The sequence below is a fragment of the Macaca nemestrina genome, chromosome 3 (genome assembly GCF_043159975.1).
Source record: "Macaca nemestrina isolate mMacNem1 chromosome 3, mMacNem.hap1, whole genome shotgun sequence".
NCBI classification, from domain to species: domain Eukaryota; kingdom Metazoa; phylum Chordata; class Mammalia; order Primates; family Cercopithecidae; genus Macaca; species Macaca nemestrina.
The window spans coordinates 101,645,509-101,670,194 of NC_092127.1; the positions used below are offsets into that span (position 1 = coordinate 101,645,509).

Below are 24,686 nucleotides of genomic sequence, written 5' to 3' on the forward strand. Positions count from 1 at the left end.
GGCAGCGGGGAGAGGTTGTTCCATGTTTTTACTTAAATACATTTTTCTTTCATTGAAAATTGAATTCCTATACTTTTTGCCTTGTTTAGACCATAAGAGATTTTATTTAAAGAAACTTTTGATATCAAGTAATCCAACCAACCTTCTAAGATAAGCTTTTTCCTTCAACACAAGGAAGTGCATTTTGCCAAGTAGGTACCATCTTACTACTTAAAATGTTTGGAACTTTTTCTTTAAAAACTCAAACTCAAAGTGAAATCTCAATTCGTCCCAGTGGTGTTTTTTTGTTTGTTTGTTTTGGGATTTTTTTAGTTTTTGCCCCCCTTCCTTACACCTTTTCTGTAAGAGGTAAAATGGAGAATTTTCAAAATAGCTAGAAAAAAGCTGGACTAGGAGCCAGGAAATCTAGCTTCAATCCCAGCTCCCCTTCTACAGAGTCAGTGACCTCCAGCATGTCACACTGTAGGCTTTCTAGGCCTGTTCTTCATCTGCCACATCCTGGAGTTGTTGTAAAGATCAAATAAGGTAATATCCCATTTGTAAATTTATTTGGTAAAGCCAAAGCACTATGGCAATAGAAATTTCAAGTATATTTTATATGCCATTACCCTTTCTAAATAAAGTAAACAAGCATTCCATTGTTAATATTCTAAATTTCTCCTTGTTATATGGAGTCATTTTCAGAGGGATAATTTAGAGGAATTATACTTGAGTCTCCAAGTACATGTCATTTTCATTAAAACTGGGACTTGATTAGTCCAGACTAGTTTATTTAAGGTTATAAATGATTTAAGTTTCTCCCCACACCACTGATTCAACCCTCCCACCCCCTACCCCACCACACACACACACACACACAATCCCAAACCACTTTCTATGTGCAGCTTTACTCTCCATTCTTCCAACTCACTGTTGCCTGGTACAGGTGGCCCACCCTGTGTTATTTGAATAGTGAGATATGTAAAAATGTGTTCTTGTTCCTAACATGATGAGGAAGCCTATGCTATTACCCCGTTTTCTTCAATAGAAACTTCATTTGCTGCTACTTTGGGAGGCCGAGGCAGGTGGATCACTTGAGGCCAGGAGTTCAAGACCAGCCTGGACAACATGGCGAAACCCCCGTCTCTACTAAAAATACAAAAATTAGCCAGTCATGGTGGCACATGCCAGTAATTCCAGCTACTTGGGAGGCTGAGGCATGAGAATCACTTGAGCCTGGGAGGCGGAGGTTATAGTGAACCGAGATTGCACCATTGCACTCCAGCTTGGGCAACAGAATGAGACTCTGTCTCAAAAAAAAAGTTGGGGGGGGGACCTTCATTTGCTGAGTTAGAACCAAAGACTCATAGGAATTCCTATGTGCCACACCAAAAATGATGATGATAATGATGGAGGAAAATAAGGAGAATATGAAGAAAATATGAAATGGAAGTCATCGGGGGGCGGAGCAAGATGGCCGAATAGGAACAGCTCCAGTCTCCAACTCCCAGCGCGAGCGACACAGAAGACCAGTGATTTCTGCATTTTCAACTGAGGTACTGGGTTCATCTCACTGGGGAGTGCCGGACGATCGGTGCTGGTCAGCTGCTGCAGCCCGACCAGCGAGAGCTGCAGCAGGGCGAGGCATTGCCTCACCTGGGAAGCGCAAGGGGGAAGGGAATCCCTTTTCCTAGCCAGGGGAACTGAGACACACAACACCTGGAAAATCGGGTAACTCCCACCCCAATACTGCGCTTTAAGCAAACAGGCACACCAGGAGATCATATCCCACACCTGGCCGGGAGGGTCCCACACCCACAGAGCCTCCCTCATTGCTAGCACAGCAGTCTGTGATCTACCGGCAAGGCAGCAGTGAGGCTGGGGGAGGGGCGCCCGCCATTGCTGAGGCTTAAGTAGGTAAACAAAGCTGCTGGGAAGCTCGAGCTGGGTGGAGCTCACAGCAGCTCAAGGAAACCTGCCTGTCTCTGTAGACTCCACCTCTGGGGACAGGGCAATAACAAACACAGCCGAAACCTCTGCAGACGCAAATGACTCTGTCTGACAGCTTTGAAGAGAGCAGTGGATCTCCCAACACGGAGGTTGAGATCTGAGAAGGGACAGACTCCCTGCTCAAGTGGGTCCCTGACCCCTGAGTAGCCTAACTGGGAGACATCCCCCACTAGGGGCAGTCTGACACCCCACACCTCACAGGGTGGAGTACACCCCTGAGAGGAAGCTTCCAAAGCAAGAATCAGACAGGTACACTCGCTGTTCAGAAATATTCTATCTTCTGCAGCCTCTGCTGCTGACACCCAAGCAAACAGGATCTGGAGTGGACCTCAAGCAATCTCCAACAGACCTACAGCTGAGGGTCCTGACTGTTAGAAGGAAAACTATCAAACGGGAAGGACACCTACACCAAAACCCCATCAGTACATCACCAGCATCAAAGACCAGAGGCAGATAAGACCACAAAGATGGGGAAAAAGCAGGGCAGAAAAGCTGGAAATTCAAAAAATAAGAGCGCATCTCCCCCGGCAAAGGAGCACAGCTCATCGCCAGCAACGGATCAAAGCTGGACGGAGAATGACTTTGACGAGATGAGAGAAGAAGGCTTCAGTCCATCAAATTTCTCAGAGCTAAAGGAGGAATTACGTACCCAGCGCAAAGAAACTAAAAATCTTGAAAAAAAAGTGGAAGAATTGATGGCTAGAGTAATTAATGCAGAGAAGGTCATAAATGAAATGAAAGAGATGAAAACCATGACACGAGAAATACGTGACAAATGCACAAGCTTCAGTAACCGACTCGATCAACTGGAAGAAAGAGTATCTGCGATTGAGGATCAAATGAATGAAATGAAGCAAGAAGAGAAACCAAAAGAAAAAAGAAGAAAAAGAAATGAACAAAGCCTGCAAGAAGTATGGGATTATGTAAAAAGACCAAATCTACGTCTCATTGGGGTGCCTGAAAGTGAGGGGGAAAATGGAACCAAGTTGGAAAACACTCTTCAGGATATCATCCAGGAGAACTTCCCCAACCTAGTAGGGCAGGCCAACATTCAAATCCAGGAAATACAGAGAACGCCACAAAGATACTCCTCGAGAAGAGCAACTCCAAGACACATAATTGCCAGATTCACCAAAGTTGAAATGAAGGAAAAAATCTTAAGGGCAGCCAGAGAGAAAGGTCGGGTTACCCACAAAGGGAAGCCCATCAGACTAACAGCAGATCTCTCGGCAGAAACTCTCCAAGCCAGAAGAGAGTGGGGGCCAATATTCAACATTCTTAAAGAAAAGAATTTTAAACCCAGAATTTCATATCCAGCCAAACTAAGTTTCATAAGTGAAGGAGAAATAAAATCCTTTACAGATAAGCAAATGCTTAGAGATTTTGTCACCACTAGGCCTGCCTTACAAGAGACCCTGAAGGAAGCACTAAACATGGAAAGGAACAACCGGTACCAGCCATTGCAAAAACATGCCAAAATGTAAAGACCATCGAGGCTAGGAAGAAACTGCATCAACTAACGAGCAAAATAACCAGTTAATATCATAATGGCAGGATCAAGTTCACACATAACAATCTTAACCTTAAATGTAAATGGACTAAATGCTCCAATTAAAAGACACAGACTGGCAAACTGGATAAAGAGTCAAGACCCATCAGTCTGCTGTATTCAGGAGACCCATCTCACACGCAGAGACATACATAGGCTCAAAATAAAGGGATGGAGGAAGATTTACCAAGCAAATGGAGAACAAAAAAAAGCGGGGGTTGCAATACTAGTCTCTGATAAAACAGAGTTTAAACCATCAAAGATCAAAAGAGACAAAGAAGGCCATTACATAATGGTAAAGGGATCAATTCAACAAGAAGAGCTAACTATCCTAAATATATATGCACCCAATACAGGAGCACCCAGATTCATAAAGCAAGTCCTTAGAGACTTACAAAGAGACTTAGACTCCCATACAATAATAATGGGAGACTTCAACACTCCACTGTCAACATTAGACAGATCAACGAGACAGAAAGTTAACAAGGATATCCAGGAATTGAACTCATCTCTGCAGCAAGCAGACCTAATAGACATCTATAGAACTCTCCACCCCAAATCAACAGAATATACATTCTTCTCAGCACCACATCATACTTACTCCAAAATTGACCACGTAATTGGAAGTAAAGCACTCCTCAGCAAATGTACAAGAACAGAAATTATAACAAACTGTCTCTCAGACCACAGTGCAATCAAACTAGAACTCAGGATTAAGAAACTCACTCAAAACCGCTCAACTACATGGAAACTGAACAACCTGCTCCTGAATGACTACTGGGTACATAACGAAATGAAGGCAGAAATAAAGATGTTCCTTGAAACCAATGAGAACGAAGATACAACATACCAGAATCTCTGGGACACATTTAAAGCAGTGTGTAGAGGGAAATTTATAGCACTAAATGCCCACAAGAGAAAGCAGGAAAGATCTAAAATGGACACTCTAACATCACAATTAAAAGAACTAGAGAAGCAAGAGCAAACACATTCGAAAGCTAGCAGAAGGCTAGAAATAACTAAGATCAGAGCAGAACTGAAGGATATAGAGACACAAAAAACTCTCCAAAAAAATCAATGAATCCAGGAGTTGGTTTTTTGAAAAGATCAACAAAATTGACAGACCACTAGCAAGACTAATAAAGAAGAAAAGAGAGAAGAATCAAATCGACGCAATTAAAAATGATAAAGGGGATATCACCACCGACCCCACAGAAATACAAACTACCATCAGAGAATACTATAAATACCTCTACGCAAATAAACTGGAAAATCTAGAAGAAATGGATAATTTCCTGGACACTTACACTCTTCCAAGACTAAACCAGGAAGAAGTTGAATCCCTGAATAGACCAATAGCAGGCTCTGAAATTGAGGCAATAATTAATAGCCTACCAACCAAAAAAAGTCCAGGACCAGATGGATTCACAGCTGAATTCTACCAGAGATACAAGGAGGAGTTGGTACCATTCCTTCTGAAACTATTCCAATCAATAGAAAAAGAGGGAATCCTCCCTAACTCATTTTATGAGGCCAACATCATCCTGATACCAAAGCCTGGCAGAGACACAACAAAAAAAGAGAATTTTAGACCAATATCCCTGATGAACATCGATGCAAAAATCCTCAATAAAATACTGGCAAACCGGATTCAGCAACACATCAAAAAGCTTATCCACCATGATCAAGTGGGCTTCATCCCTGGGATGCAAGGCTGGTTCAACATTCGCAAATCAATAAACATAATCCAGCATATAAACAGAACCAAAGACAAGAACCACATGATTATCTCAATAGATGCAGAAAAGGCTTTTGACAAAATTCAACAGCCCTTCATGCTAAAAACGCTCAATAAATTCGGTATTGATGGAACGTACCTCAAAATAATAAGAGCTATTTATGACAAACCCACAGCCAATATCATACTGAATGGGCAAAAACTGGAAAAATTCCCTTTGAAAACTGGCACAAGACAGGGATGCCCTCTCTCACCACTCCTATTCAACATAGTGTTGGAAGTTCTGGCTAGGGCAATTAGGCAAGAGAAAGAAATCAAGGGTATTCAGTTAGGAAAAGAAGAAGTCAAACTGTCCCTGTTTGCAGATGACATGATTGTATATTTAGAAAACCCCATTGTCTCAGCCCAAAATCTCCTTAAGCTGATAAGCAACTTCAGCAAAGTCTCAGGATACAAAATTAATGTGCAAAAATCACAAGCATTCTTATACACCAGTAACAGACAAACAGAGAGCCAAATCAGGAATGAACTTCCATTCACAATTGCTTCAAAGAGAATAAAATACCTAGGAATCCAACTTACAAGGGATGTAAAGGACCTCTTCAAGGAGAACTACAAACCACTGCTCAGTGAAATCAAAGAGGACACAAACAAATGGAAGAACATACCATGCTCATGGATAGGAAGAATCAATATCGTGAAAATGGCCATACTGCCCAAGGTAATTTATAGATTCAATGCCATCCCCATCAAGCTACCAATGAGTTTCTTCACAGAATTGGAAAAAACTGCTTTAAAGTTCATATGGAACCAAAAAAGAGCCCGCATCTCCAAGACAATCCTAAGTCAAAAGAACAAAGCTGGAGGCATCACGCTACCTGACTTCAAACTATACTACAAGGCTACAGTAACCAAAACAGCATGGTACTGGTACCAAAACAGAGATATAGACCAATAGAACAGAACAGAGTCCTCAGAAATAATACCACACATCTACAGCCATCTGATCTTTGACAAACCTGAGAGAAACAAGAAATGGGGAAAGGATTCCCTATTTAATAAATGGTGCTGGGAAAATTGGCTAGCCATAAGTAGAAAGCTGAAACTGGATCCTTTCCTTACTCCTTATACGAAAATTAATTCAAGATGGATTAGAGACTTAAATGTTAGACCTAATACCATAAAAATCGTAGAGGAAAACCTAGGTAGTACCATTCAGGACATAGGCATGGGCAACGACTTCATGTCTAAAACACCAAAAGCAACGGCAGCAAAAGCCAAAATTGACAAATGGGATCTCATTAAACTAAAGAGCTTCTGCACAGCAAAAGAAACTACCATCAGAGTGAACAGGCAACCTACAGAATGGGAGAAAATTTTTGCAATCTACTCATCTGACAAAGGGCTAATATCCAGAACCTACAAAGAACTCAAACAAATTTACAAGAAAAAAACAAACAACCCCATCAAAAAGTGGGCAAAGGATATGAACAGACATTTCTCAAAAGAAGACATTCATACAGCCAACAGACACATGAAAAAATGCTCATCATCACTGGCCATCAGAGAAATGCAAATCAAAACCACAATGAGATAACCATCTCACACCAGTTAGAATGGCGATCATTAAAAAGTCAGGAAACAACAGGTGCTGGAGAGGATGTGGAGAAATAGGAACACTTTTACACTGTTGGTGGGATTGTAAACTAGTTCAACCATTATGGAAAACAGTATGGCGATTCCTCAAGGAGCTAGGACTAGATGTACCATATGACCCAGCCATCCCATTACTGGGTATATACCCAAAGGATTATAAATTATGCTGCTATAAAGACACATGCACACGTATGTTTATTGCAGCACTATTCACAATAGCAAAGACTTGGAATCAACCCAAATGTCCATCAGTGACAGATTGGATTAAGAAAATGTGGCACATATACACCATGGAATACTATGCAGCCATCAAAAAGGATGAGTTTGTGTCCTTTGTAGGGACATGGATGCAGCTGGAAACCATCATTCTTAGCAAACTATCACAAGAACAGAAAACCAAACACCGCATGTTCTCACTCACAGGTGGGAACTGAACAATGAGATCACTTGGACTCAGGAAGGGGAACATCACACACAGGGGCCTATCATGGGGAGGGGGGAGGGGGGAGGGATTGCATTGGGAGTTATACCTGATGTAAATGACGAGTTGATGGGTGCAGCACACCACCATGGCACAAGTATACATATGTAACAAACCTGCACGTTATGCACATGTACCCTACAACTTAAAGTATAATAATAATAAATAAATTTTAAAAAAAAAATTAAAAAAAAAAATATTGGGCCGGGCGCGGTGGCTCAAGCCTGTAATCCCAGCACTTTGGGAGGCCGAGGCGGGCGGATCACAAGGTCAGGAGATCGAGACCACAGTGAAACCCCGTCTCTACTAAAAAATACAAAAAATTAGCCGGGCGCGGTGGCGGGCGCCTGTAGTCCCAGCTACTCAGGAGGCTGAGGCAGGAGAATGGCGGGAACCCGGGAGGTGGAGCTTGCAGTGAGCCGAGATCGCGCCACTGCACTCCAGCCTGGGCAACAGCGTGAGACTCCGTCTCCAAAAAAAAAAAAAAAATATTTCCACCCCTAAGCAACTATGTGAATTTCTTCTTATTATGCAATAATTGAAAGAATAAAATTCAATATGATCAGTGAAGCCAAAAAATTTAATCATACTAAGACCCTCATTCTCTAAGAATGTCTTATTTGGCCTGGATTGCTAGATTATTTTCTTAACTCCAAAAACAAAATTACAAGTTTTCCTTTTTATAAACTGCAATAAAATATAATTCTTTCCAGTTAAAAAAAAAAGAAATGGAAGTCATCTGTTGTTAAATGGAGATGAAACATATACATATGTTGCCACTCCCTGCTAAAATTCCAGAATAATGATAGGAAAAGAATAGTAATAATATAGACTCACAGTGACTAAGATAAAAGAAGAGGAGACAAAGAAGAAGAAGAGTGTCAACACATCTTTAGAAGATGGAAGACTGACTTAGAACCGGGAAAGCTTAAACCTAAGAGTCTGCAGAGAAGGATGCCATAGACAAAGAAGGAAGCCATTCACACCGAAGAACCCATGCAAGTTTCCAGAATTGGAGGCACCAGGTGACTTGAAAGGCAAGGTGAGGATAGAGGCTGAAATCTGGAGTATTGGTTGAAAGCCTATCAGATTAACTCTTAGATTCAAGATCCTTCCTCCTGCCTGCACAGGCAGAGGACTTCCATGTTTCAACACAAGCAGGAAAAAGCTTATCCTCTGGCTCTGTACTCAGGGTAAGCACAATGTCAGGTGGCAGGTGGAGCCATACAGAAACCTAGAGCTAAGTGAAAAATCAGTGTGTGCACTGAGAACTCCAGTCTCTTCACTCATCTCACAGAATGCTAGCAACCAGGTTTATATTTGCTTCCCAAGGTAAGAGGTAGGAATTTCTCCTCTAGAGAAAAGAAAATCTCCCTAAAATATCTGAGAATGACCTTTGGGGTGCCCCATCGAGACTGTCAGATTCCTGCTCCTTGGAACCCTCCAATGCTCCACGGAACTGTTCTTTGGGAGCCCTCCAAGCCCTGTCCATAAAGTTCTAATTGGCTTTCTAGTGACTCACTGCTAAGTATTAATGGACAGCCAAATACGTCAAATATTAGAGAAAAGCTTTCAACATGAAAAACAAAGATCAAAACAAACTAACTGGGGAAAAAAAAAAAGGAACAAGAAGGAAACAGAAAATGCAGGATGCAGAGGAAATTTTCAAAATATTTATTAATATCCTCAAGGAGACAAGAACATATGTCACACTAATAAAGAACAGGACAATATTAAAAAGAGAAGCCAACAGGAAATAAAAAATTAACAGTATATAAGCATATTCTCACTCATGTGAAAGCGAAAAAAGTTGATGTCATAGAAGTAAGAAGTAGAACAGAGGATACTTGAGGCTGGGAAGGGTGAGGGGAAGAAAGGAATATGGAGATATTTGCTAAAGGACATAAAACTATAGCTAATAGGAGGAATAAGTTCTAGTGCTCTATACCACTGTAGGATATTATATATTTCAAATAGCTAGAAAGAGGACACTGTTCCCAATACAAAGAAATAATAACTGTTTGAGGTGATGGATATGCTAATTATCCTTATCTGATCACTATACATTATATGTAGTGAAACGTCACTATGTACCTCATGAATATGTAAAATTATTATTTGTCAATTTAAAAATAAAATTTAAAAAGAAAATGAAGTATATGAATATAATTTTTTAATCAATAAGAGAGGCCAGGCACAGTGGCTCATCCCCGTAATCCTAGCACTTTGAGGGGCTGAGGTGGGCAGATCACTTTGAGCTCAGGAGTTTGAGACCAGCCTGGGCAACATGGTGAAACCCTATCTCTAGAAAAAAAAAAAAAAAAAAAAAAATCAATGGGAGAGATGTAAGGTAACATTGAGAAAGTTTCCCAGAATGATGGACACACTATTGAAGAGAAGAGCAAAAATGATTTGAAATCGGAGAATCAATCCCAGAATTCTGATATTTAACTAATATAAATTCCAGAAAGAAAAGACAAAAAATAGAAGGGCAAAAATCATTAAAGAACTAACACATGAAATGCTCCCCAGAACAGAAATACGTAAATTTCCAAATTCAAAGGGCCTAATGAGTTTCTAAAGTAAATGTAAAAGTATCCAAACTAAGGCAGAGATGGTAATATTTCAGAAGACTGGGGCCAAATGTGAAAATGTAAAAGCATCCATAAAGAAGAAAAAAAATACTGTGTTTGTAAAAACGTTGGGGGAAAATCTCACATCAGAGTTCTTACTAGCAACACTGGAAATTATAAGAAAATAGACCAATGCTTTAAAAAAAATTCTGAGAAAAACATTCCAATCTAGAATTCTATATCTAGTCAAACTATGTACCAAGTAAAGGGTAAAATACAGATATTTTTCTAATATGCAGTACCTTAAAAATTCTGTCTCCTGTGTATATTTCTCAAGAAACTTATGGAATATGTGCTTCATCAAAATGAGAGAGAAAACTAAGAAAGAAAAATACATGGGACCTAGGCAGAAAGAAATCAAACAGAAGAAAAAAGACAAAGGGGATTACCAAGGTGTGGTGACTCCAAGTATGAACCCCAGGAGAAAAGCCGCACAGCAGCCTGGAATACACCAGTCCAAAGGAAGCAAGAAATCTGAGACTCTGGGAGTGCGACTTCCAAGGGGGGAAATGAACACGAGGGATTTCCTTAAGGGGCTGTTAATGTTGCTATGTTGTTGTTATTGTTGTTACCATATTAAGAGGAAATTTTTAATTTTGTTGGAAAATTCAGGAAGAATAAGTGACGGGTGCACAGAAAAGTATGTAAAAAGCTTTAAAAGGAAGGCAATTTCTAAATCAAAACAAAACCAAAATATTGTTCAAGAAAAGAAATGTCAGTGTGGTTCAACACATGAAACTACTACTTGGTTCAGCTGTGAAGAACATTTACACTGTCATGAATGTTAAATAAAAATTTAAATAAGAATTGTGATAAAATTATTTTAGGAAGAGAAGTGTGTGCGTGTGTGTGTTGTGCGTGCGTGCGTGCATGTGTGTGAAGTGATAGTTGTTGCAATATTAAATCCGTAGAGTAATATTTAATATATTTTAAAATATCCGTTTAAGCATATTGTGTAGAAATATTGGGATAAGTAGCAGAAGAAACTGCTTAGTTTCTTTATAAACCTCAAAGTCTTATTTTAAACTGTGAATGTGTTTATGATTGCAAAAAATAATTTAAAGGAGTCATCTAGTATGTCTGGGAGATCCACAAAACCTCTATTAAATACTAAAAACTGTAGCCCTAATCCCAGTTAGAGATCAGACCACCAGACTCAGGGATACCCTGCAAAAAACTGTAGGCTGCCCACTACTTTCAAGAACCACAATAATATAACTGGTGTGTGGGAAAAGCCTTAGACCCAGAGTTCATCTGGAGATGACTTACTTAACCTCTCTGAGCCTCACTTGTCTCATTTCTAAACTTAAAGAGTTCATTTGGAACTAACTAAATTCAAATGAAAGGCAAATAACAAAAGTGAGAGATCTAGCACAAACGCCAGCATCCCTTACAGAGGGTGGTCTCAACGCAGATGCAGCCAACTGTTGTCATCAAGGCCTGTTGTTGCTAAGAGGTTAGATGGTTCAAGAGAAACTGGAAATTTAGATTTTGACATGAAACCTCTGGAATTTAAAATACTGGTTTAGGCTGGGCGCGGTGGCTCAAGCCTGTAATCCCAGCACTTTGGGAGGCCGAGACGGGCGGATCATGAGGTCAGGAGATCGAGACCATCCTGGCTAACATGGTGAAACCCTCTCTCTACTAAAAAAAATACAAAAAACTAGCCGGGCGAGGTGGTAGGCGCCTGTAGTCCCAGCTACTCGGGAGGCTGAGGCAGGAGAATGGCGTAAACCCGGGAGGCGGAGCTTGCAGTGAGCTGAGATCCGGCCACTGCACTCCAGCCTGGGCGACAGAGCCAGACTCCGTCTCAAAAATAACATAACATAACATAACATAACATAACATAACATAACATAACATAACATAAAATGAAATAAAATACTGGTTTAAAATGCACAGTGCCTACCAAACCAAACCTATCTGAAGGCCACCCCCAACTCACAGATTGCCAGTAGAGACCTCTGTATTAGATGAACATAAATGCCCTCTAGGTCTATGACTCTGTGGCAGTGCAGTGTTGTATGACTAAAAATCTTCACTGAATGAATGTGTTTCTTTACCACTAAACAGGCGGCGTGTTTTTACTCAAACTTGACATACCACGTTACTTCATTTCGTGATTTTTTTTTCATTATAAATACTCACAAATCTTAAGACCTGAGATCTGCACAGCGTCTTTACTCAAAGAAGTACAGTCACAAACAGAGATATGTTCTGCCAAACATGGCCTGACCAAAAAATCAGGGAGTAATTTTCACAGGTACACAACTGAGTAAGAACTGCTATCAATCTGTCTTTTCAGACATATTAATCCACAAAGATAGAAATCACTTTTATATGCCAAGGACAATATCAAGCTCAGTATTTGCTAAGATTAGCTTTCAGTTTTTCATGAGGAAACTTTTCCCTACCACTGATAATTATCTTGTTGGTTCACAGATCTGGAAAGCATGAAGACTGGGCTTTTTTTCCTGTGTATCTTGGGAACTGCAGCTGCAATCCCGGTAAATTTCCTTTCTTCTGTTATTACATCTCTTTCTCCTAATATTTACTTTAGAAATCCTCCATTTAAAAGAAAATGTTATTATATAATGGTTTGAAATTCTCTTTTTTATTTTAATTATATTCCTTATTGCCCAAGTAATAAACAAGTAATTGGAAAACTCAAGGTACTTAAAAAAATTTTTTTTGAACTATCAGGTTCTACAAGACACAATAAATATACAGCAGAAAGCGTGGGCTATCTGTTTATTAGCCATAGAATATGCCCAAATACCCAAGACAGGAAGAAATAAATTCTCCCAGGGAAGTTCATCACATTGTTATTATAAACCTAAGACTTTAGACCGGGCGCAGTGGCTCACGCCTGTAATCCCAGCACTTTAGAAGACCAAGGTGAGCAGATCCCCTGAGGTTAGGAGTTCAAGACCAGCCTGGCCAACATGGCAAAACCCTGTCTCTACTAAAAAAAATACAAAAATTAGCCGGGTGTGGTGGTGGGCACCTGTAATCACAGCTACTCGGGAGGCTGAGGCAAGAAGAATCAATTGAACCCAGGAGGTGGAGGTTGCAGTGAGCTAAGATCACTCCACTGCACTCCAGCCTGGGCAACAGAGCGAGATGCCGTCGAAAAAAAAAAAAAATTAAGGTGCATATCCACAGTCTCCAGCAGCATTTTCTTCAAGATCAAATAGATGCTGGCTGAGAAAAATTTTGAGAGTCTATAATGAAAAACAGGAACCAATGGGTTAGGCAGGAAACGATACAGTAATCATAAACAAGCTCCTAACTCATCCTTGGGAGGCTGTCCAAGCAAGTATGCTGAAAGTAGGCAGGACTAGAATATTCTCTTCTTCGTGGTCAGATATACTGGCCCCATTTGCACAGCAATAAAGCAGCTGAACACACATCAGATCATTTGAAACCGCATCAGTGGACTCAAAACAAACTGAAAGTTAAAAAACAAATGAAACCATGGCACGGATGACCACCGGAGACGTTCCGCAAATGATCCATGGAATCCTGCATTAAACCAAAGGATTGTGCCATTTTTTTTCTTTTTCACCAAATGGAGGAATCAGCCTCTTTTAAAAAGACAAAGCAATTTCTCAATTGTCCCTTTCCTCCCTTCCTCTCTAGGTGTAAAATTCTGTCCTGGCTTTTTGGATAAGTTGTTAGCTAGCTCCTGGTTGACAAATGTGTCAGCAAAAACAAACTCCCTGGCATCCAGACCAAGCTGTTCTTGGAAGACAGAGTTTATGACCGCTATCAGGAATCATGCTTAAGCAGTGTGGAGCTACTCCAGCTGAAATTATACATTACACCCTGAAATTACAAAATCGGGACAAATTAATGTTCAACACTGAAAGGAGTTCCCACAAAACCATTATTTTCTCCTGAAAATGTGCTTTGTCCTTGTAGCTGTTGCTATTATGTAAATATACATAAAAAAGTGTCTTTGGGCCATGCACTGTGCCTCCTACCTGTAATCCCAGCACTTTGGGAGGTCAAGGCCAGAGGATCACTTGAGCCCAGGAGTTCAAGACCAACCTGGGTAACATAGTGAGGCCTTGTCTCTACAAAAAAGAAAAAAAAAAAATTGGCCAGGTGCCATGGCATGTGCCTGTAGTCCCAGCTACTTGGGAGGCACAGGAGGGAGGATCCCTCGAGCCAGGGGAGTCGAGGCTGCAGTGAGCCAAGATCGCACAACAGCACTCCAGCCTGGGTGACAGAGCAAGACTCTGTCTCAAAAAACAAAAAAAGTTTGAACCAAATGTTTGAATGACACACTTGTATTTAGACACATTCCAGATGTTTCCTTTCTGGGACAATTTGATATCATGTAAACCTAGCCAAACACTAGAAAGCTAAGTATCTTCTCATAGAACTGACCTATTAAAAATTTGTATCATTTTCCCTGCCTGCCTGAATTCTCCAGATGTAAATGGATTGGGGTAGTTAGGAGATTCCAAATAGATTTCCAGAGGGCACGTTAAATAAATAGAAATATGCTCATAATGATAAAACGTAATTTCAATTGCAGAATATTTCTGAAAGTAAAAGAGTTGCCATTTTTTGTGTGCATTTCTTCCTGCTTGGGCAGTAGGTGGATGGAGGGGCAGAGAGAGTGGCCAGTTCTCCACTAATAAGCCTTAAAGCTCCCCCATCCATTGCCTTCTATGATGCTCCCTGTTGGCAGCTTAACCAAAGTGGCCACCATTCTTTTTCCTTTTCCCCCTTCTTTAAGGCCTCTTTATAAACTTTTTCAAATTAATTACCCATCTTAGGTGAAAAGGAGATACGAAGCAAAAGAGCAAACCAAACCTAAAGGAATCCTGTACTTTGGCCAGAAGCCGTGGCTCTTCTCTGTAATCCCAGCACTTTGGGAGGCCGAGGTGGGCAGATCACTTGAGGCCAGGAGTTCAAGACCAGTCTGGCCAACATGGTGAAACCCTATCTCTACTAAAAAAAATTAATAAATAAACACAAAAATTAGCATGGCATGGTAGCAGGCACCTGCAATCCCAGCTACTCAGGAGGCTGAGGCATGAGAATCGCTTAAACCCAGCAGGTGGAGGTTACAGTGAGCCGAGATCACGCCACTGTACTTCAGCCTGGGCAACAGAGCAAGACTCTGTCTCAAAAAACAAATTAAAAATTAAAAAATAAATCCTGTATTCTATGGCTTTCTTTATATTACACAGTCAGCACTATAGGACCTGCTAATGGAATAAAAAGTTAATCCAAATAGAATCCCAGTTTCATACTTACACCTGGGTATGCCATCTGAGTGTCCCGAGTATCTCTCTAATAAAGATCCACAGTGAATATCTGCCTCAGATACTGGGCAGTTTATATTACTACCACGGTGTGAGGTTAGTGCTAGCAATAGTAGTTTTCAGTTGGGCAACTCCTTAAAATTTATAAAATATTTTTTATACATAACCTTATTTTGATATTTCTGCTCACTTGATACTTCTTGCCACCTTGAGAGATGGCAGGGTAGAAATTAATGACTTTGACCGGGCGTGGTGGTTCATGCCTGTAATCTCAGCACTTTGGGAGGCCAAGACAGGAAGATTGCTTGAGTTCAGAAGTTCGAGGCCAGCCTGGGCAACATAGTGAAACTCATCTCTACAAAAAATACAAAAATCACCCAGGCATGGTGGTGCCTGTAGTCCCAGCTACTGGGGAGGCTGAAGTGGAAGGGTGGCTTCAGCCTGGGAGGCGGAGGTTGCAGTGAGCCTAGACTGCACCACTGAACTCCACCCTGGGCAAGAGGCTGGAGTTAATTAATTAATAAGTTAATGTGATTAATTTTATTAATATTTTTAAATTAATAAAAAATATTAACGACCTGTCAAACCACAGATAGAAAGTAAATAGCAGAGGCAAGACTTGAATGGAGGACTCTTACCTCCAAGTTCAGTTGTTCAACTGCCCCATCATGCATCACTGCCCAGCTCTTTATCTAAGTCTCCAATCTTGCTAGAAATAGGACCATCCCTCCAATAGAAATTAATAGTCCAGACATGCCCTTTTCTACTAGGCTTAGTGCCCTGTCTCACACAGTCTTTGAATTATGTCTAAATTTTTTTCTTTTTTTTTTGAGATGGAGTTTCCCTCTTGTTGCCCAGGCTGGAGTGCAATGGCATGATCTCAGTTCACTGCAACCTCCGCCTCCAGGGTTCAAGCGATTCTCCTGCCTCAGCCTCCTGAGTAGCTGCGATTACAGGCACCCACCACCATGCCCAGCTAATTTTTTGTATTTTTAATAGAGACGGGATTTCACCATGTTGTCCAGGCTGGTCATGAACTCCTGCCCTTGACCTCAAGTGATTCGCCCACCTCAGCCTCCCAAAGACCTGGGATTACAGGCGTGAGCTACCGCAACCAGCCCTTAAATTGTTTTTTATTAAGATTTCCTGATCAATGTTAAGGCCAATGGTGTTAAGAAATCAAACAAATATTGATTAAAAGTTTATAAATTTTTCGGCTAATTATTAGTGAGTACTTAAATTAGGAAAATGTACAATACTATATCCTATGGTTAACTTTATTTGACTTCAAATTTCCGCTAAACAACACTTTCCAAAATTGTAAAGTATAAATGCTTTGCAAAAGTTTAAAAAACACAGAAAATAATTTCAAAACTCAAAGTTACCATTATTGAAATGCATTTTGCTTTATTTTCACCTAGTCTCTGCATAAATAACTTTTTTCTTTTTTTTTTTTTTTTTTTTTTGAGACGGAGTCTCTCTCTGTCGCTCAGGCTGGAGTGCAGTGGCCGGATCTCAGCTCACTGCAAGCTCTGCCTCCCGGGTTTACGCGTTCTCCTGCCTCAGCCTCCCGAGTAGCTGGGACTACAGGCGCCCACCACCTCGCCTGGGTAGTTTTTTGTATTTTTTTTTTAGTAGAGACGGGGTTTCACCGTGTTAGCCAGGATGGTCTCGATCTCCTGACCTCGTGATCCGCCCGTCTCGGCCTCCCAAAGTGCTGGGATTACAGGCTTGAGCCACCGCGCCCAGCCTGCTTTTTCTTAAACACAATTGAGATTCTGCTTCCACTTAACATTCTGTTCTAGGCATTTGCTTATATCCTCAAAAACTCTAGAGAATATTTTTAAATTGTTGGTATGAATGAAGTATATTGCTACTAATAATGATGACAACAAGAGTAACTAGCAAATTTTTAAATTAGCATCCAGACATGAATAACGAAAACCAGTTTTTAATTTTTTCAGACAAATGCAAGATTATTATCTGATCATGCCAAACCAACTGCTGAAATGGTAGCACCCGACAACACTGCAATCCCCAATTTAAGGGCTGAAGATGCAGAAAATGAAAAAGAAACAGCAGTATCCCCAGAAGACCATTCCCACCGTAAGGTAAAAGTAACATCATTTATATTCATATAATTTTTTAATTCTCTAAAGGTCTTAGTTTCAAAACATGGTAAAAGAGATTATGTCATTTATGTCTCAGTTTAATTTTTTTAAAACATGATCACCTCAACTGCCTCCAATCACTAGAAGAATCATGAGGATTAATGAGTTTTACTACTTGGGCTGAGCTGCTGTATACTTGTTTCATTTTATAAAATCTAAATTCAGTTTAAACCTGTGGCTGCAGAGTGTGAGGAATATTATAAACATGTTTACATGATAGTGTGTGAAGAAAAAAAATAATGAATATTAAACACTACCTTAGGCATAAATATGGTTGTATTATCATTTGTTTGAAGAATGAACTTTTTTTTCTTTTAAGGCTGAAAAATCATCAGTACTAAAGTCAAAAGAGGAAAGCCATGAACAGTCAGCAGAACAGGGCAAGAGTTCTAGCCAAGAGCTGGGACTGAAGGACCAAGAGGACAGAGATGGTGACTTCAGTGTGAATTTGGAGTATGCACCAACTGAAGGTATATTGGACATAAAAGAAGATATGAGTGAGCCTCAGGAGAAAAAACCCTCAGAGAACACTGACTTTTTGGCTCCTGGTGTTAGTTCCTTCATAGATTCTAACCAACAAGAAAGTATCACAAAGAGAGAGGAAAACCAAGAACAACCTAGAAATTATTCACATCATCAGTTGAACAAGAGCAGTAAACATAGCCAAGACCTAAGGGATCAAGGAAACCAAGAGCAGGATCCAAATATTTCCAATGGAGAAGAGGAAGAAGAGAAAGAGCCAGGTGAAGTTGGTACCCACAATGATAACCAAGAAGGAAAGACAGAATTGCCCAGGGAGGATGCTAACAGCAAGCGGGAGGAAGACAATACCCAATCTGATGACATTTTGGAAGAGTCTGATCAACCAACTCAAGTAAGCAAGATGCAGGAGGATGAATTTGAGCAGGATAACCAAGAACAAGAAGATGATAACTCTAATGCAGAAACAGAAGAGGAAAATGCATCAAACATCAATAAGCACATTCAAGAAACTGAATGGCCGAGTCAAGAGGGTAAAACTGGCCTGGAAGCTATCAGCAACCACAAAGAGATAGATGAAAAGACTGTTTCTGAGGCTTTGCTCATGGAACCTACTGACGATGGTACCACTATGCCCAGAAATCATGGAGCTGATGATGATGGCGGTGATGATGGCGATGATGGCCCCAGACACAGTGCAGGTGATGACTACTTCATCCCAAGCCAGGCCTTTCTGGAGGCCGAGAGAGCTCAATCCATTGCCTATCACCTCAAAATTGAGGAGCAAAGGGAAAAAGCACATGAAAATGAAAATATAGATACCAGTGAGCCTGGAGAGCACCCCGAGGTAAGATTATTTTAAATGGTCCTTGTTCAATAAAGCCAGCATTATCAATAAACAGTCATGACCTTTCTCTGTGCTCTCACAGTGTCCTATATGGACGTCTACTAGTACATTACTAAAATATATTACAATTCTTTCTTTTTAGGTCCATTTCTATCATTAGGCTGAGAATGCCTGTATTTGGGTTCCCATAGAAGCAGATCTTGGATTCGAGTGTTGTTTATTTAAGAAGCACAGGGAACAAAGATAGAGTAACACAAGAAGGAAAGGAAGCTGATAAAAGGAACATCATTCAAGCCATGTAAAGACACTTTCTCAGAATTATTCCATTTGGTGACTGAAGGAGCTAGGGCACTTCTTGTGGCTGAGGATTGCTAGGGGAGTATTAATTTCCCAGTATGTCCAGTCTGTCCCTTGAGTGAGTCAGGTCAATTTCCATGATTTTTCAGGCACAGAAATGCAGATATTGGCCATTGAAAGTCCCTGGAACTAGCTGAAATGATAAATTATGACAGATCTGAAGGATGGGAGACACTGAGAGCTGCTGCTCTAATGCCTTGAAAGCAGATGCCATATTGTTTTCGAGTTGAATCACCAGTGTCCAACAAAATGCCTCTGACATAACAAAAGAGCCAACAATATTTGTTGAATTAGTTATAAAGATTAAGGCCCTACTTTATTAAGCAAACACATACCAAAATGATAATCTGGAAACTACAGCAGGATCGGGGCAGAGAGGAAGCATATTTGGAGCTTTCGTTCAAAATCCTGGCAGCCACCCACCAGCAGGACTTGGCACAGATTTTGGTGCACAAAGTCAATGGTAACCTCAATTACTGAGAACTCTGCTGCCACTCTAACGTAGGAGTTTTCTTACACCTTAAAAGCCTGGTAAGAAAGCTTTACCAACAAATTCAGAGAGATTTCCAATGTAACTCTGGCTTAACTAAAAAATCACAAGATAATACTATATTTCTAGTGTTTTCTCAAATCCAAAGAGGAGACTCCAAGTCTTATTGACTAATCCCCAGAGATACCGCACTATGTCTTGCTGATAAAGATAGAAATGGGTCCTGTTCTCCAAGGGTTCCTGTCTACCTCTACAGTTGTGACTGATTTCCTTTCTTTTTTCTTTTTTCTTTTTTATTTTATTTTTTTTGAGACGGAGTCTCACTCCTTCACCCAGGCGGGAGTGCAGTGGTACAATCTCGGCTCACTGCAACTTCTGCTTCCCAGGTTCAAGCAATTATCCTGTCTCAGCCACCCAAGTAGGTGGAACTATAGGCGCCTGCCACCATGCCCAGCTAATTTTTGTATTTTTAGTAGAGATGGAGTTTCACCGTGTTGGTCAGGCTAGTCACAAACTCCTGACCTCAGGTGATCCACCCACCTCAGCTTCCCAAAGTGCTGGGATTATAGGCTCCATTTCTTTCCTTTTTTTCTGTTTTGTTTTGTTTTTAGAGATGAAGTCTTGCTCTGTCTCCTAGGCTGGAGTGCAGTGGTGCAATCACAGCTTCCTGCAGCCTCAATCTCCTGGGCTCTAGTAGTCCTCCCACCTTAGCCTCCTGAATAACTGGGACCACAGGCACGCACCATCACGCCCAGCTAGTTTTTTTTTTTTTTTGGTAGAGATGGAGTTTCCCTATGTTGCTAGGCTGGTCTTAAACTCCTGGCCTTGAAGTGATCCTTCCACTCTGGCCTCCCAAAGTGCGGATTACACACATGAGCCACCGCACCCAGCCTGGTTTCCCTTTCTGAGATTTGAAATGATTTGAGCATGAAAAATACTCTGTGAAAGTATGCACAGTGGGAATATAAATTAAGTAATGGCTGTCCTCTTAGTAGATTTTAACTTTTGCTCTTGTTATTCTAAAGGCCAAGAAAGCAGAGAACTCATCAAATGATGAGGAAACGTCAAGTGAAGGCAACATGAGGGTGCATGGTGTGGGTGAGTATGCACCAAGCAAGCTGTTTGTGACTATATCAAGGAAGAAATGGAATCTGCCACTTTGGGCTTGTCCCTCCATCCTTTGTGACTACTGCACAGAATTTTTTCTCTCCCCAACCCTCCCCAAGGAAATGCTCCCATAAATTGTTGACATTTTCTTGTACATACTTCATATACAACTATGGGTAAATGTGTTTACAAACTGGAAGCCCTGTTTAGATATTAGTGAAAAGGCTAGAGTTCTTCTTCCTTAAATCCTTTTGCTTCTGAAAAGAATTAATTCTACCTTATTTATTCTCAAATCTGTCACTTGCTTGTGAATTTATATCCCATACATGATAAAGGACCTAATTCCTCCCCCTATCACAAACATTTTGAATTTCAGCCTTATTTCACTTCTGACCAGTTTGCACAACATTGCATTAAGAACTTCAGACTATGACCATCTCAGGCATAGAAGGGCTGTCTGTTCTTTGCACATCTCCAATCCAAACTGCTGCAAAAGGAAATCTAGATTATTACGTAAAGTAGTCTGTAAAATTATCATGTAAAATAGAAGGTTCCATCTGGAAATTAACACATCAATTAAAGAGGATTCCAATGTCTTCTCACTTCCAAATTTGCAAATTTCAAGGACTTCAAAATTTCCCCCTCGTTAGTGAAAATGAAACTAGTTGAGTAAATTTGTATTTACATACTCAATTTAACTTTGTCCATGTTTCCTGTCTAATCTTTTCTATTAGATTCTTGCATGAGCTTCCAGTGTAAAAGAGGCCACATCTGTAAGGTAGACCAACAGGGAAAACCTCACTGTGTCTGCCAGGATCCAGTGACTTGTCCTCCAACAAAACTCCTTGACCAAGTAAGTATTCTGCAAAATAGTCTTTAAGTGGCTCCAAGAGGTTAGTGACTGAAATAAAAATATTTGCAATTGAAATATTTGCTTAAAAAAGGTACACAGGTTATCATCTAATATTTGGAACATCTGCAGTTTTCATTCTACTGAGCTTACTTAGAGCTAAATTGTCATCACCGTTGGTACAGTTTAGTTGATTTTTTTGATGCCAAATGGAACAATTACGATTTTAATAGTCTCACCTACCTGACCACATCTTTGACACAGCACTGTTAACAGCATATGAGCTTGAAGGAGCAGAGTGTCTCCCAGTGAGCATTTGGCTCTATCAGCTTTTACTCCTGCTTATCTTCCATAGGTTTGTGGCACTGACAATCAGACCTATGCCAGTTCCTGTCATCTATTCGCTACTAAATGCAGACTGGAGGGGACCAAAAAGGGGCATCAACTCCAGCTGGATTATTTTGGAGCCTGCAAATGTAAGATTATGACCCTCCTGTCAACCACAATCTCTGAGAGGGTTTGGGGTGAATCTGGACATGCCTGAATTATCTATATGCAAACAGGGAAAAGCTAATGTAGTTCTGAACACAAAAATCATCAACTGGAGAAACTTAAAAAATAAGAACCCTCTGGCCTTAACCATAGGAGATTCTGATTTAACTGAACTAGGTTGGAACCCTGACATTTTTTTTTATCATTATTATTTGTTTTTAAAGTAACCTAGACAATTCTAATGTGCAGCCAGGGCTCAGAACCACTATGATAATGTTATCCGCTTAATCATAGAGTTGAATCACTGGAATTTTGCTACATTATTTGCCCTCTTCCCAATTTAAGTTAAGCCTTTGCCAAGAAGTTTTCCGACAACACATTCTTCCAAAAGTTTTTTAAGGCTGTCTTCCTTCCCCAGGATGCTCTCAATTGTGTTTGGCTCCCCTTACCACTAAGTGATTCTCCACATTAGCAATGCTCACTAATATTTCTGGGTCTCCTCCCCTTCCAGACACAGGAGAGGATGAAATATGTCAGCCTCCTGGACGTTAGGTATGACCACATATCTTGCTTTGTCCAATGAAATGTGAAAAAAAAAAAATCATCTGTGTGAGTTCTGGGCAGAAGCATTGACGAGCTGGGGTATGGCTCTCCATCCTCTGCTCCTTTGCCACCACAAACTCTCTTTGAGATAGTGGCCTCAAAAAAATGGCAACGTCATTGGTGGCTGGCAAGATGGCCAAATAGGGACTGCTCTGGTCTGCAGCTTCCAGTGAGATCAACACAGGAGGGCAATTTCTGCATTTCCAACTGAGGTACCTGGCTCATTGGGACTGGTTAGACAGTGGGTGCAGCTCACGGAGGAAGAGCCAAAGCAGGGTGGGGTGTTGCCTCACCCAGGAAGTGCAAGGGGTCGGGGAACTCCCTCCCCTAGCCAAGGGAAGATGTGAGGGACTGTGCTGTGAAGGACGGTGCCTTCCGGCCGAGATACTACGCTTTTCCCACAGTCTTCGCAATCCACAGACCAGGAGATTCCCTAGGGTGCCAACACCACCAGGACGCTGGGTTTCAAACACAACACTGGGCCACCGTTTGGGCAGACACCGAGCTAGCTGCAGGAGTTTTTTTTTTTTTGCATACCCCAGTGGCACCTGGAATGCCAGCAAGACAGAACTGTTCACTTCCCTGGAAATGTGACTGAAGCCAGGGCGCCAAATGGTCTAGCTCAGTGGATCCTACCCCCATGGAGCCCAGCAAGCTAAGATTCACTGGCTTGAAATTCTCGCTCCTAGCACAGCATTCTGAAATAGACCTGGGATGCTTGAGTTTGGTTGAGGGAGGGGCATCTGCCATTACTGAGGCTTGAGTTGGCGGTTTTCCCCTCACAGTGTAAACAAAGCCACTAGGAAGTTCGGACTGGGTGGAGCCCACTGCAGCACCGTAAAGCCACTGTAGCTAGACCGCCTCTCTAGATTCTTCCTGTCTGGGAAGGGCATCTCTGAAAGTAAGGCAGCAGCTCCAGTCAGGGGCTTATGGATAAAGTTCCCATCTCCTTGGGACAGAGCGCCTGGGGGAAGGGGTGGGTGTGGGCGCAGCTTCAGCACACTTAAACATTCCTGCTTGCCCACTCTGAAGAGAGCAGCAGATCTCCCAGCACAGCACTTGAGCTTTGCTAAGGGACAGACTGCCTCCTCAGGTGGGTCCCTGACCACCGTGCCTCCTGACTGGGAGAAACCTCCAAGCAGGGGTCAACAGACATCTCATACAGGAGCACTCCAGCTGGCATCTGGCAGGTACCCCTCTGGGACGAAACTTCCAGAGGAAGGAACAGGCAGCAATGTTTGCTGTTCTGCAGCCTCTGCTGGTGATATCCAGGCAAACAAGGTCTAGAATGGACCTTGAGTGAACTCCAGTAGACCTGCAGCAGAGGGGCCTGTTAGAAGGAAAACTAATGAACAGAAAAGAATAGCATCAACCTCAACAAAAAAGATATCTACACAAATACCCCATCTGAAAGTCACTAACATCAAAGACCAAAGGCAGAAAATCCACGAAGATGAGGAAAAACCAGCACAAAAACCCTGCAAATTCCAAAAATGGGAATGCCTCTTCTCCTCCAAAGGATCACAACTCCTTGCCAGCATGGGAACAAAACTGGATGGAGAATTAGTTTGAGGAATTGACAGAAGTAGACTTCAGAACGTGGGTAATAACAAACTCTTCTGAGCTAAAGGAGCATGTTATAACCCAATGCAAGGAAGCTAAGAACCTTGAAAAAAGTTTAGAGGAATTGCTAACTAGAATAACTAATTTAGAGAATAACATAAATGACCTGATGGAGCTGGAAAATACAGCACGAGAACTTTGTGAAGCGTACACAAGTATCAATAGCCAAATCAATTAAGCAGAAGAAAGGATATCAGAAATTGAAGATCAACTTAATGAAATAAAGCATGAAGACAAGATTAGAGAAAAAAGAATGAAAAGGAACGAACAAAGCCTCCAAGAAATATGGGACTATGGGAAAAGACCAAACCTACGTTTGATTGGTGTACCTGAAAGAA

General features: G+C 41.1%; 1 protein-coding gene across 1 annotated transcript in view; it reads left to right on the forward strand.

Annotated features, from left to right (window-relative positions):
• Positions 1–24,686, forward strand: part of LOC105479654 (SPARC like 1) — a 63,677-nt gene that overhangs the window by 24,944 nt on the left and 14,047 nt on the right. The window contains exons 2-7 of the mRNA XM_011737747.2: positions 12,489–12,553; positions 17,293–17,439; positions 17,819–18,826; positions 20,699–20,771; positions 21,515–21,633; positions 21,986–22,106. Of these exons, the coding sequence (XP_011736049.2) occupies positions 12,500–12,553; positions 17,293–17,439; positions 17,819–18,826; positions 20,699–20,771; positions 21,515–21,633; positions 21,986–22,106 (1,522 nt within the window). The 5' untranslated portion in view covers positions 12,489–12,499. The remainder of the gene's footprint in view (positions 1–12,488; positions 12,554–17,292; positions 17,440–17,818; positions 18,827–20,698; positions 20,772–21,514; positions 21,634–21,985; positions 22,107–24,686) is intronic.